Source organism: Juglans regia, chromosome 14 (assembly GCF_001411555.2).
Source record: "Juglans regia cultivar Chandler chromosome 14, Walnut 2.0, whole genome shotgun sequence".
Lineage (NCBI taxonomy): Eukaryota > Viridiplantae > Streptophyta > Magnoliopsida > Fagales > Juglandaceae > Juglans > Juglans regia.
The window spans coordinates 1,878,262-1,891,081 of NC_049914.1; the positions used below are offsets into that span (position 1 = coordinate 1,878,262).

The window sequence follows — 12,820 nt, forward strand, 5'->3', positions numbered from 1 at the left end:
ATTAAACTAATTAAATTATTCTACATATCATCTATATATCACATATTTATTATAGAAAAAATAGAAAAAAAAATTAAAATAAGTGTAATGTGTGAAAATAATAAATAAAATTATTCAATTAAAAAGATAGATGTTACTCATCATCTCACACCACACACTTTATATATTTTAATATTACTTTTTTTAACATTTTTTATTTTATTTTATTATTGTTAAACTAATTAAATTATTTTACTTATCATCCATACACCACATATTTGTTATAAGAAAAATGAAAACAAATATAGAATAATAAATTACTTAAGAATCATATGTGCCTGGATATAATTTATTCAATGTGAAGAGTATGATTTCTCTTTGAGCGGTGCTACTCCCACCGCTGGGAGCTCCCGCTAGTGCATTTGAGATTTATTTTATTTTTTATATTTTTTTACATATATTTTTTTAACATATTTAAATATATTTAAAAAAATAAAAAAATTCATAATATTATTAAAAAATATTTACTTAATCATTAAGTAAAAAAAATAATAAAAAAAAATAAAAAACTCATAACAGTAGAAATTAGCGGTGAGAGTAGTATTTTCCTCTCTCTTTTAATGGTACTATAACAGAATAATGTATTACTTAATAATTATTGTCTGATTCTTTCAATAAGACCCGCTTCTTTTTTACTAAAAATATTCAAAAAACTAGATATTTATAAAAACTAGATATTTCTCTTTTTGTTGTTGAAAAAAAAAAAAAAAAACTAGATATTTTCCAAGGTAGGTGATGTGGGATTTAAGTTCACTACAAAGTCTCAAAATTAACTTGTATTATTGTTTTTAAAAAGCTTTATACATTTCTCTCTGTGAAACTAATCAAATGGAGGATGGTGGGTGTCAACTTAAAACTACTCTCACCATACAGTAAATTTGTTCTCACATGGATATGCTTGCCCAGCCAAAGGCAAAATAATGGTATAAATGGGGCAGAAAGGTTGGGGCAGATATGGACTTCCCCCACTACATGAAAATCCTAACTGCGCCAGCTGTTTTGCTTCTTTGCTTCGAAGGAGGCTCCATCATTAAGCATGTCCTGGGCATCGGTTTCCATTCCAAGCTTTGAGAGGGCAAGAGCTTGCATGTAGAAGGCAGTGGACCACTCCGGCAAGCACACCTGAGCTTGCATGGCATCTCTCAGGGCAAATTCTGGTTGGCCAATCATCAAGTACGAGACGGCTCGCCTCACAAAGACAGTTCCCGAAGGAACAGACATCATCGATACCAACTGCATATTTAAAATTATCAAGTTCTATAATATGCAATTGCGAGATAATGGTAGTCAGCTAAGAAGTATCTGAAACTCAAGATTCAACCACTACACTAGACTTGAAAGTTATCTTTAGCAGACCAAGTAACAAGAGATAAAATGCAATTACAGGGAACTTTCCACATAACAAAGTATAACAATCAACTTCAGGAAAGGCAACATTCACAACTAATGCAAGATGCACGCTGGTGAATATATTTCCAGTTAGAGTTGTGCCTAGTCAACTATCTATGGATCTCCTTATAGTGGTTTGGTTGTTGTCAGAAGATCTTTTTTTCTTCTTATGATCCATAAAGAAGAATTTTATTGATGAGTGAAGTAGGCATAGTCCAAGTATGCGAGATATGCTTCTATACATATATATATATAAATATTTTATAAGTAGATATCTTTCTACATTTATGAAATAAAGAAAAGCTCATTGTCCCTGGAAAACAGAATCAATCACTCATCTCACGTCATTAGTTATGCCCTAACACACGTGCATGTTGCCATGAATACATCCGGGTAGCACCTCTCGGTAATATCATTCTGATGTACACTCTAGGGAGTTGAATCCCATAGCTAACAAGTTAGACCCTCCAAATTGAAACACTTTGCCATCTACTCAAGTATTTGTGGTAAGCCTGACCCTTGCAAAAATTAATGTAATCCACTCAGAACTGTTTCCATGCCATTAGAATGTTGGAGGTTACTATGTCTATCCTCAACGATCCAATTCAAGGAAAATTGCTGAAAACTGAGTCATTCTTTTCTTAAGGTAACTCAATCCTGAGAAAGTCAACGGTTTCTTATTTCTAACTTTTTATGAAGAGAATAAAAAAAAGTTTTTATATATATATAAGTAAAAATAAAACAATATACCTTTGAATAATACTCAATAGCATTTTTGAAATCTTTGTCTCTAAATGCAATATCCCCAAACTTCTTTGTGTTCAACATATCTTGCACTTGTTGTGTCCATTCTTGGAATGACAGCTACAGAAAGAGCAGATGTAAAGAAAAACAGATCGTTATGTAAGATCACTAGTATCACACTCTGTAAACTAATAAGCAGAAGCATGACTTTAGACCAGTGGGTATTCAAGGGTCTTTCAAGAGGATGTTGCAGCAAATAAAAAACGCTGCAGTAAACCATCAACGTTTTTTTACTTTCCTAAGTTAGAAGGGAAAAATCTAATTTGATTATGGAAGGCTGCTATTAATTATTTTCTATAGTATCTTTTATTTTCAAATCTGTCATCCCCTGGGTACAATTGAGGAGGGATGGTAAGGAAATGAAAGAAACTTACTTCATTTTCTGCTCCCTCTTCATCTTTATAACCTATTTTAAGCAATATATCATGCACTGCAGTAATATCCATCCTGGCACAAGCCTTTCCAAGTGGGGAAAGCATGGTTGGCAGCACCATCGGCATTTTTGTTAGGCCCATCAGGACATGTGATGCAACCTAGGATTAGCACATGAAAAAGAAAACACGTCAGTGAGGATAAAGGATAATAAATAATCAAGCATTCTCAGAATGAGATAGCACACCAACTAACTCTTAAGTTAATAATCACACTCACATTCTCACCTCTTTTTGCTTCTGTAGGGGCTCTACTGCCAAATGAAGAAACTTAATATCAGGCCGATCTCTAGCCTCATATTGAAGACATTTTGAGGCCAGCTCAACCAACTGAGTTGCATCTTCTTGGGTGTATTGTCCTTCCAGGGATGAATCCAGCAATGACAACAAGTTTTTTCCTCTTATCAAATCCAACGCCTGGGAAAACAAATAGAAAGTTGATGAGGACATGTTGTTTAAACCTTGTTTCCATTGATATATTGTCCATTTAAGGATTAATCAAAGTTGCTTAATTTATTCAAAATTACAATCACAGAGAGAGAGAGATCACATGCATCATAATCATTAAAGGTAATGGTGTACCATTATGACCACAATGGACATCAAAGATTTGACGATCATGGCATGATCAATTGCTAAAAATAGAGTATATTAGAAAGGTAATAGTGCAAACCACGACAGAGAATCAAATTAGATATTAGCCTCTTATCAAATCCAGTTTAATGGTTCTTAAGAACAAGATAAATACCATCACAAAGTACTCTTGATGAGGATCGATTACAAGGCAGATTAAGAGCAGATAATTGAACGACTGTCAAATACCGGGCATGAAATGGAGGAGAACAATCAAGATGATACATGTGACAGAATTCTCATACATGGTTTGGAGGGATATGCTTTCCACTCAAAAGGTCCAACAGAACAGTCCCATAACTGTAGATCACACTTTCTGGGATGACCCTGCCTGCAAAAAGTCAACATCATATATGCTTTCAACCATCAGCTTCAATTTGTAACTTATGACCACAAAGTGATGACTCCCAAACATCTGACACCAATCAACACCTTCGTACTTCGATCCAATCAATCAATCAATCCAGAGGCTCATCTCTTTCACTTGGGCCAATAACTTTTTTTTTTATAGTCACTTGGGCCAATAACTAAGAGACAGTCCTCACTTTCTCTTGAACATGGGAAGGATACTAACTAAACAGATATGGTGAAGAGAAGAAATCAAGGCATCCATGATATTCAAATTAAGGAAACAAAGCATCCTAATTTTTTCCCAAATCTTGGATTACAAAAAGTTTTAACCACAAATTTGGTTCGTTAACGAGTTATAGAGTCACTTTTTACAAATTATTTTCCCAACTGTCAAGAAATGCCAAAATGCATTTATCATTACAAAATGAATTAACGATCGGTATCAATAAATTTCCATTTGTAACACAATTCGCCAACAAAACATTAGTGAGTTTGTGGGACCTTGATCTTGTGGGTTCCACTATAAAGGTTTCCAAATTGTCTAGTTGCAGCCTCCTTTTAGATGACTTTTGACTGCTTTTTCATGTTTGCTTTACTTTAATAAGAATTTCACATCATTCCCTCTTTTTTCTGATTAGTAATTTTTCCCTAATTCAATGAAATAAATAAGTTAAAAAAGGCCTATAAGCAGACTTCAAATACCATAGAGGTGTGTAAAATCACATTGATGTACCTATCCGCAAAAACTCTGGCGGAGTATAAGCCAAGTTGGTGCTATAGCTTTTTCCATCTCGGCTATTTTTCATAAGACCGAAACTGGATAGTCTGGGGTCACCATCCTGACAAAAGAACAAAATTTGGTTTAAGGATCAGCTCATAAGTTCACTTTTAACACCAAATACAGAGCAAGTTTATGAAAACCAAAAAAAAAAAAAAACTCAAAAGAAAAAAAAAAACAAATCTACCTCAATATGAAAGAGGCAATCAATAATCTTTCATATCAATAATGCAGACGTATTTAATGGATTATTGCAATTCATCACTTTTTTAAGTAGCTTATATTTTCACTCTGCGTAACAGTATTTCCACTCTTTCTCCGACAATCATTTTTTTTTTATAAGTCTCTTTCTCCGACAATCATAATGAAAGGAAATATCAAAGATACTGAGAGATATGCACCACTCCAATTTTTTTTTTTCCTGAGCAAACACTGTTTTGACTAGATATAACAAAAGGGTCACCCTCTTTATCCCATTGGAGCTCTAAATAAGCCCGAAAAAGCAGTGCAGAAATCTTGTAACAATCAAAGCATCGAAGCAAATCCAATAATCCTTACTTTTACAATTGCTACATCTCTATAATTTTCTGGAGGAATGCATCAAACTCCAACAAACTCCAACTTCGATGCATTATGAGTATATTGTTTGATAAAATTAGAAATATCAGGAATACAATAATTTCTTTTGTAAGTAGCATTCATTTCCGATGCCAGCATTGTATAATAATTACAAGACAAAAAGATTTTTTTACCATATATTTGCTTTATTTTGATTATGTTAGTTGTTCCATCTTGCTAGAAAAACTTTTTTTTTTTGTTTTTATAGTCTTGCTAGAAAAACTACACAATTAACAGGCTTAGTTTACTCAAATGTAGTTTAAAAAACACACAAGTCGGATGCATTTGTATTAAGATAGGTATGTATTGATACAGTGCATATACCATCAAAGTGCCCAAGTGTCCACCAAACTCAAGTATTTATGTCATTAATTTCACAGTTATTGAAACCCTATTGTACTGTAGCTGAGATCAATCTTCATTTTGAAATACTTGTTATCAAATGCTTACCTCGTCAAAGAGAACTCTATATGCATTTAAGTCGTGATAGATTTTTCGGTTTTCGGTATTGCAATGATCCAGTGCTTGTGCAATATAGTATGCAACTCTCACACGCATTTCCCAAGGCAATGGCTGTTTCTCCCCTACAGCAAATAACGAATGTTTGGAAACTATCATAAGAAGAGGGAAAAGATAACACATGAAGTAATATATTAACCCCCTAGAACAATCATCGACTATAAAGAAAGAGAACTTGAGCCTGCAGCCAGGACAGCAGTTTCCTACTTCAAACATGCAAACAAAATAAGCAAATGGCACACAAAAACTCTGGGTGTTCAGGTAAACGAAAATATGCACCCAGCAAATCATGCATATCATAATATTTAATAAATACATATATGCATCCGTGTATCATCTTACTGATAAAAAAAAATGTATCAGTGTATCATCTTACAATACTTTTGGTATCTCATGCTGGTTTTCCGTTAGATTTTAACATTTAACCAGCCCCCTTAAATAGGGCATTTTCTATACCAAGATATATAAAATAAAAAATGAACAGAGCTAAAATTAGTTCACACACACTTAGGCTTAAACCCACACAACATGCAGGGAAGCTACATCCATAAAAAACATAACTTTTTATCTTTCATTCGTACAACCTACCATTAACTAAAAAAATTTACTTGCTCGGACCCCAGATTTTCATTTCTTAGCCTTTATAATGATTCAAATTGATTCAGATCCAGTTTTAAAACATAACTGTTATGGAATTGAATTTAGTGTGAAGTTGTTGGCATTAAATCTACATTTTTTTAACCTCTAGGGGTTGGCTCAAGTGGTAAAGGCTTCGAGCTTGGGGGTATGCTCCCCCCAGGTCTAAGGTTCAAATCCCTTTGGATGCAAACAATCTCTAGGGGCCATTAGAATGGGAGATTTTCCCCTTGAATTATCCAAGGGCCCGTGCACCCCCAGAATTAGTTGGGATGCTGTTCCCAGACATCCGGTACCAATAAAGAAAACGTACATTTTCTTTTGCTATAACAGATAGGCATGCATGCAAATGGGAATGAGAAATGACCAAAATACCATAAGCTCCTAATAATACCCATGAGCATAGTGCCACAGAACGAAATGGCTTACATAATAGCTTACATAATTGGCAAACGAAGCATGAATCCAGCAGATGCAAATGTTAAACACTTACCAACTGCATGCATTTGGCATACCAAGTTTAGGTCTACTAATTGCTCTGCTAAAAGTAAGGACTGCCAGCGTAAGCAGGCCATGCCATTCAACACATCAGTAGTGAAATAAATGGGGACTTTACAGTAATGACTCATAGCAACATTCTATAGAGGTTGGAATTCTCAAACAATTCCCACACTATTTTATACTGGATGATATTGGAGGATCTCTTTATGGTTTTCTGAATATTATAATGGTTCTAGAACATTCTTTCTCTCAGTTGTAAATATTTGACGACTTACTTCCCATCAAAGATGCGAAAAGACTTTTGGTTTCATAAACTCTAAAGTACTGTAGCAATTCTGAATTTGGTTTCATCCGTTTTTTCTTGAACTCGGGTTATTAGGTAACCAAAATACTTTTTCGACAGACAAAAAGATAGATACAAACTAAACAAGAAGTAAAGAGCTTCAACCCAGAATACATATTCAAGTGAAGGATAAAGTATACAGTGAAAGAGATGCTTGGAGAGAGTATCATTGGGCATGAACTCGGCCACCAATAGCCGCTCGTCTCCCTCAGCACAACATCCAATCAAATTTACCAGTCTCTTATGCCGAACCTTCCCAACCCCAGAAGCTTCTGCCTACAGCCAAATTTTTTAAACAAGAGTCGGAAACCCAAACACAAATATCAGAGAGAAAAACCAGACACACGATTATCTACCACAAACTGGTGTGGGTCGGGCCAGGATAGCTTAGCGAAGCGCTTAATGGCGACCAGGCGATTGTTGCGAAGCTTCCCTCTGTAAACCACATTGGGAGCTTTCTCTCCACTCTCCGAGACTATCAACTCGCTGCTGAACCCATTCGTTGCCACTCGAAGCTCCGCCAGGCCGAACTCCTTGAATCCCGGCACTGCGCCATCTTGCTCCATCTCCTCCCCATGACCTTAAACCCAGCAATAAGAAGAAGTGGTAAAAGGAGTAAATGGAAATGCGACTGTAAAAAAAAAAAAAATTGTAAAAGCAAGAGAAGTGCGAAGTTACCTGGATCAGGGTTGGGCTGAGGGAGGGGAGGGTCTTGCTCAGGGGAAGTGAGGAGGGCGGTTTTGGACTGAAAGCAGCCCATGACTGAGCACTACATAGAGAAACAGAATCAAATGGAAGAGAATAAAGATGCAGCGTCCTTGTTAGGGGGTTTTTGGAAGAGCAAGACAAAAAAAGACCAAAACCAGAGAGTGTCTGATTGAAGTAGGAGTATGAAAGTTAGGGAGAAAAGTCAAGAGGGGGAAGGAAGTGGAGCGTAGTGGTGGGGTTGAGAACGTAGAAAGAGGGTAGACTTTCAAAGAAGTATGAGGAGGCGGCACATGATCAGCTGACGACCAGCACGTGAAAACAGCAAGCCAGCGAGAGATTCAGAGATTCTGCATTGCATTTACATTGAACTTTTTGGCAATCTGCTTTCAGCTTCTTCTTCACCTGAAAAGCTCTGGCTGGTGTTTAATCAAAACTTGGAACAATGACAAAGCCAACAAAACAATGGCGATTGCTAAGTCTCGGATCGGATCACGGCCTGCAACAAACGATGAGATGTGATCTGAAAAATTGACAGAAAATAGAAAAAAAACAGGAGAGGGAAAAAGACAGCAGAGGAAGTCTCTTTCAAGTTTCATTCTATATTATATACTAGAAAATTAAATAATTCTGAAAAGTACTATTTCTTTTAAGATAATAATTTTAAAATATTCTAAAAAGACAATCCAATAATTTTGGTAGTGACATTCACCCCCAAGTAAAATTTTCTTTTAAGGGTGGTCTATTCTACGATGTAAATTTTGAAAATAACAGCATGTTGACAAGTTTGGATAATTAGACGAGAATTTTATGAATAATAATAAAATATTTTAAATTAAAATATTTTATTAAATTTAAGAAAATGAAAGAAAAAAAATTGAATATAAATATTATAAAATTTAAATATTTTTTTAATATAAATTATTATTATTATTATTTTATTTTAAAATTTTTAAAAAGTTGTATTATTTTTTATTTTATTTAAAAGTTCAGAAAAATTATAATAATTAAATAATAATTAGATGAAAAAATTAAAAATTAAAAAATATTTATATTTAAATAATATTTTAAAAAAATATAAAAATCTTTAGGATAAGATAGAGAGGAAAATCTTTCAAAACGATCCTCGTATCTACCCTTATAAATCATTTTGAAAAAATATTAAAAATAAAATAGATATGAATGAGGTAAGAGGGGCCCAAATTTCATGAAGCCGTGCCGCCGTGGCGTGAGATTATAGTTGAGTGGCGCACCCCAATTAACTATAGGCCTAGACAGAGTATCCTAAATGGGTCAATACTTATGGTGTCCACTTAGGACAGTCAACACTAGTGAGTCCGATGCCGAAAGGCCCAAAACCTGTCGGCTCTCTCCCATATTCCCAATAAACGTATATGCTTTGCTTTTGGAGGACATGTATAAGATGTTAATAATCAATGATAAATGATATTTACAGTTATAAGTATATAAGTATTGTATAATTATTTTAAAAAAAGTGAATAAATATGAGATTTATATAAAAAGAAATTAATTTTTTAATAATAGATTCTACTTTTTTTCAAAGCGACTGCACGACGTTTGCGTATTCTACGACTGTATATAGCATTACTAGATTATTATCTTTTTGCATTGCCCATTTTCAACGGTAGTTTGTAAGAAATCAAAACATAGTGCGTAGTGGAAATTCAAAAAATAGGATGCGTACTTTCATCTATATTAAATCATCACAGATGGAGAAACTCATCGAAATTTAAAAGAGATTTTCTAACTTATTCATTTTCATATGTTCTCATAGATAGAGTGTGCACATGGTCTATTTAGATGTAGATTCATAGTGGGCTAGGGAGGCTCTTATATTTATTTATATAATAATTTTGTTTGAAAGTTTTTATACCGCACACCATCCACATGGCGTAACTTGAGTTGAAATATAAATTTTAAAATTTGAATCTTACAAATCAAATTATGTCACATGGATAGTGTATGGTGTAAAGACCAACTTCAATAGCACTAATACTCTTATTTATAATAGTGCTGGCACCCTTTTCATCAAGGAATGCAACCTAGTGAGTAGCATCACCCATGATAATCTTATATTAAATTATAAGTATCTTATAATATAAGAGATATTTCTTATATACTTAGGTAACTAATTTTAATGATGATCATATGGTATTCTATTTCTAATATATTAATAGTAACAACCCATGATATAAATCTCGGAATCACAAAAAAATTAGCCTCTCAAATGTTTGGTGCACAGATCATGCATGATCCCTTGTGGGATTTCTAAAAACTAATTAACAGCCGTAGTATATATATGCAACAAAATTTTTCCCAGATAACAAAACCTAGAATTTTAAGGCTCATTAATTTTTTATTATTTCATGATGTAACATTAGATGATTATAGATTATTTATTCTATCTCACTTATAAACTTATCATATAATATCATATTATGAAATGATGAAAAGATGATGAATAGAAGATGTTATAGTTTGTTACGCAGAATTTACTTGGATCAAGAAAGAAGATGTTATAGTTTTCAAGCAAGCAATGGATATTTTTCAAGAGTTTTGAGAGCTCACGGCTTCTTCAATATTAGTTGACGTACAGAGTCAGATAAGCAGCCAAAAACTAACCCAATGCTAGCTAGATCAAAAGTCATACAGTGCTTATCTTTAATTTACACATCAACACGACAAGAAAGATCATGTACGTGTCTGCAAGTACTTGCACGTGCGACAGCAGGAAGAATCTGGAAGATGATAAGCAAGGTTTTGAGTAAGATAAATGTTTCTGCTTATTGAGTTTGTGCGTTACAGATCATCACCAGTATTGAAGGCGAAGTATAATAAGCAGCAATTAGACATCAGCCGTGCGCAAATTGAATATGACTTAAATGCATGCTTTTCACGTTTGATTGGCTCTTTTTAGAAACAACAAAAGAAAAAGAAATTTGGCCCCCAAAATTAGGCCTTTAGTCTTACGTAGCTACCTACCTACAGCTTGAAACTTGGAAATTGGTAAAAAAAAGTTTGACAGATTAAACACATGCGGCAAGCTTTTTCAACTTTAAACATCACGTCCATTGACTCTCTGCCCTCTTCTGTCTCCTTCAAACAGGGAACGACATGACTGATCGATCGTATGTTTTTGTCATGGACGATACTTTAGGACTTTGTGTAAAGGATCGGGACTACATTTTTTCAGGACTAGCTTTTGTGAAAGGGATTAAGGGATTGTGTATATATCTTTTAAAGCTTTAATAACTTCTTATAATTATAAGAAGATGATCAGTGTTTACATAATTATCGAAAGAGAAAGAAGAAAACAAAGTTGTCATGTGAATGTTTTGCATGCAGATCGAGCGAGAGCCTGAAATGAAAGCTGACCAGTCTTTGGAACGCTTAGATCGATCTAGCTAGCAGCTTGAATTTTCAAGTACATGTATCTGCAGATCATGATCTTGTAGCGGGCCAGTCACTGGAGTCCACGTAGATAACAAATCAGATAGCTTGATCAATTCGCATGAAGATAACTATTGGCCTCGTATATATAAACTCATCGATCTATATACGATCATACTTTATTCATGCTATACTATATAGTATATAATATTTGGGAATTGATTAATATTGATTATGCATGGCACCCTCTCTGACAGGCCGACTCCAATATTTTCCTGATCATGATAAAGCGCGCGTCTGGGGCGATCTCTCTCTCTCTTTCCTTGGTCCACAAATTGGCATGGGCGTCGATGGATCGGTTGCTTGTGTGCATGTTGGAGAAAAACTCGATCACCGCTTCCAGTTTCTTATATATATGATCAATTAATTTGCTTGACGTGTAAGCTGGACATGATGCATGCATTGGTTGAATGCTTAATTAACTTGCTTAGGTAATTTGGCACCGCATGCATATACAACGTTGCATGTCTAACTTTTCTTTGACATGCATGCATATATATGTAATCGAACTCTCAAACGTGAAGAAAGACAATGCTGTCGATTTCTCATTATTATTTAATATGTTTCTTATGGAAAAGTACTGTTACGAAATTCTTGGTGCTATTAAATATATACACATGATTTTGGGTCTTTAAGTGCTACTTCATGATCAAATTCTACCGTTGGTAAGCTATATATATATATAAATGATATTTCCAGTCTTATGATATGTAAATTTCGCATACTCTTTTTGAAAATCCTGTTTTTATTAGCCAAATCATTAACTCTAATTACACATTATATATATTGATTGCCGGTGAGCTATGTGTATATATATATATATGATGGGAAATTTCAAAGTGAAAAAACTCCTCTAGGATCAAGAAGAAGGATCTCAATGGCCATGATCAGCCTCATGATCAAACTTAGGGTTCTTAATTATTATTTCCGGGCATTGAGATCATGCCCATGCATCATCTCTTTCGGTCCTCGTGAACAAATAGACTAATTGGGTCTTTTGTTGTCCACAAGACTTTTCTTTCTTGCTTTTCTTTCTTAACAAGTGGCGAAATGAAGTTATCGCCATTCATATCATTTGAAACGTAAAACCATAAACTCCGTTTGTGATCATGTTCTGTCGAGATTAATGCAGATCTAAAGAGAGATAGATAATCAGATCATATATATGGATGTTGATATATACATGATATATAGTTCTTAATTAATATGGATCGATGTAGATAGTTACCTAATTAATAATGGCTAATGGAATGGGACAGCTTTAATTATTCGACTTAGTGCTTTCAGAATCAATTGTGTAATGAAGCTGATTTTATTGGCATAAGCCAAGAGATCATAAAATTAGGCCGTGTGGTTTTGAAATTTAATTATAAATCACTCATGTACATCGTGAACAATATCTATATATATATATATATATATAAAATTTATTGGAGATCATGACAAGCTAGCGATCGAATTAAAAAGGTTGGTAAAATATTATATGGAAAAGAGTAATTTTAAAATTCGTGATGGGTTTCTCATGGCTTTTATATATATATATATATATATATATATATATATATCATGCATAACGATTAATTAGCAGATGGAAAGTTAGTT

At 34.0% G+C, this 12,820-nt stretch overlaps 1 protein-coding gene across 1 annotated transcript; it reads right to left on the reverse strand.

Moving 5' to 3' along the window:
* Positions 1–782: 782 nt before the first annotated feature.
* On the reverse strand, positions 783–8,278 carry LOC109009219 (serine/threonine-protein kinase BSK2). Its single transcript, XM_018989615.2, has 10 exons — positions 7,721–8,278; positions 7,399–7,622; positions 7,183–7,318; positions 5,494–5,627; positions 4,381–4,486; positions 3,542–3,627; positions 2,892–3,080; positions 2,607–2,765; positions 2,179–2,292; positions 783–1,272 (listed from the first exon to the last, which is right to left on the reverse strand). The coding sequence occupies exons 1-10, from the start codon at positions 7,800–7,802 to the stop codon at positions 1,021–1,023; spliced, it is 1,482 nt and encodes a 493-aa protein (XP_018845160.2). The 5' UTR covers positions 7,803–8,278; the 3' UTR covers positions 783–1,020.
* Between the last annotated feature and the right edge of the window lie 4,542 nt (positions 8,279–12,820).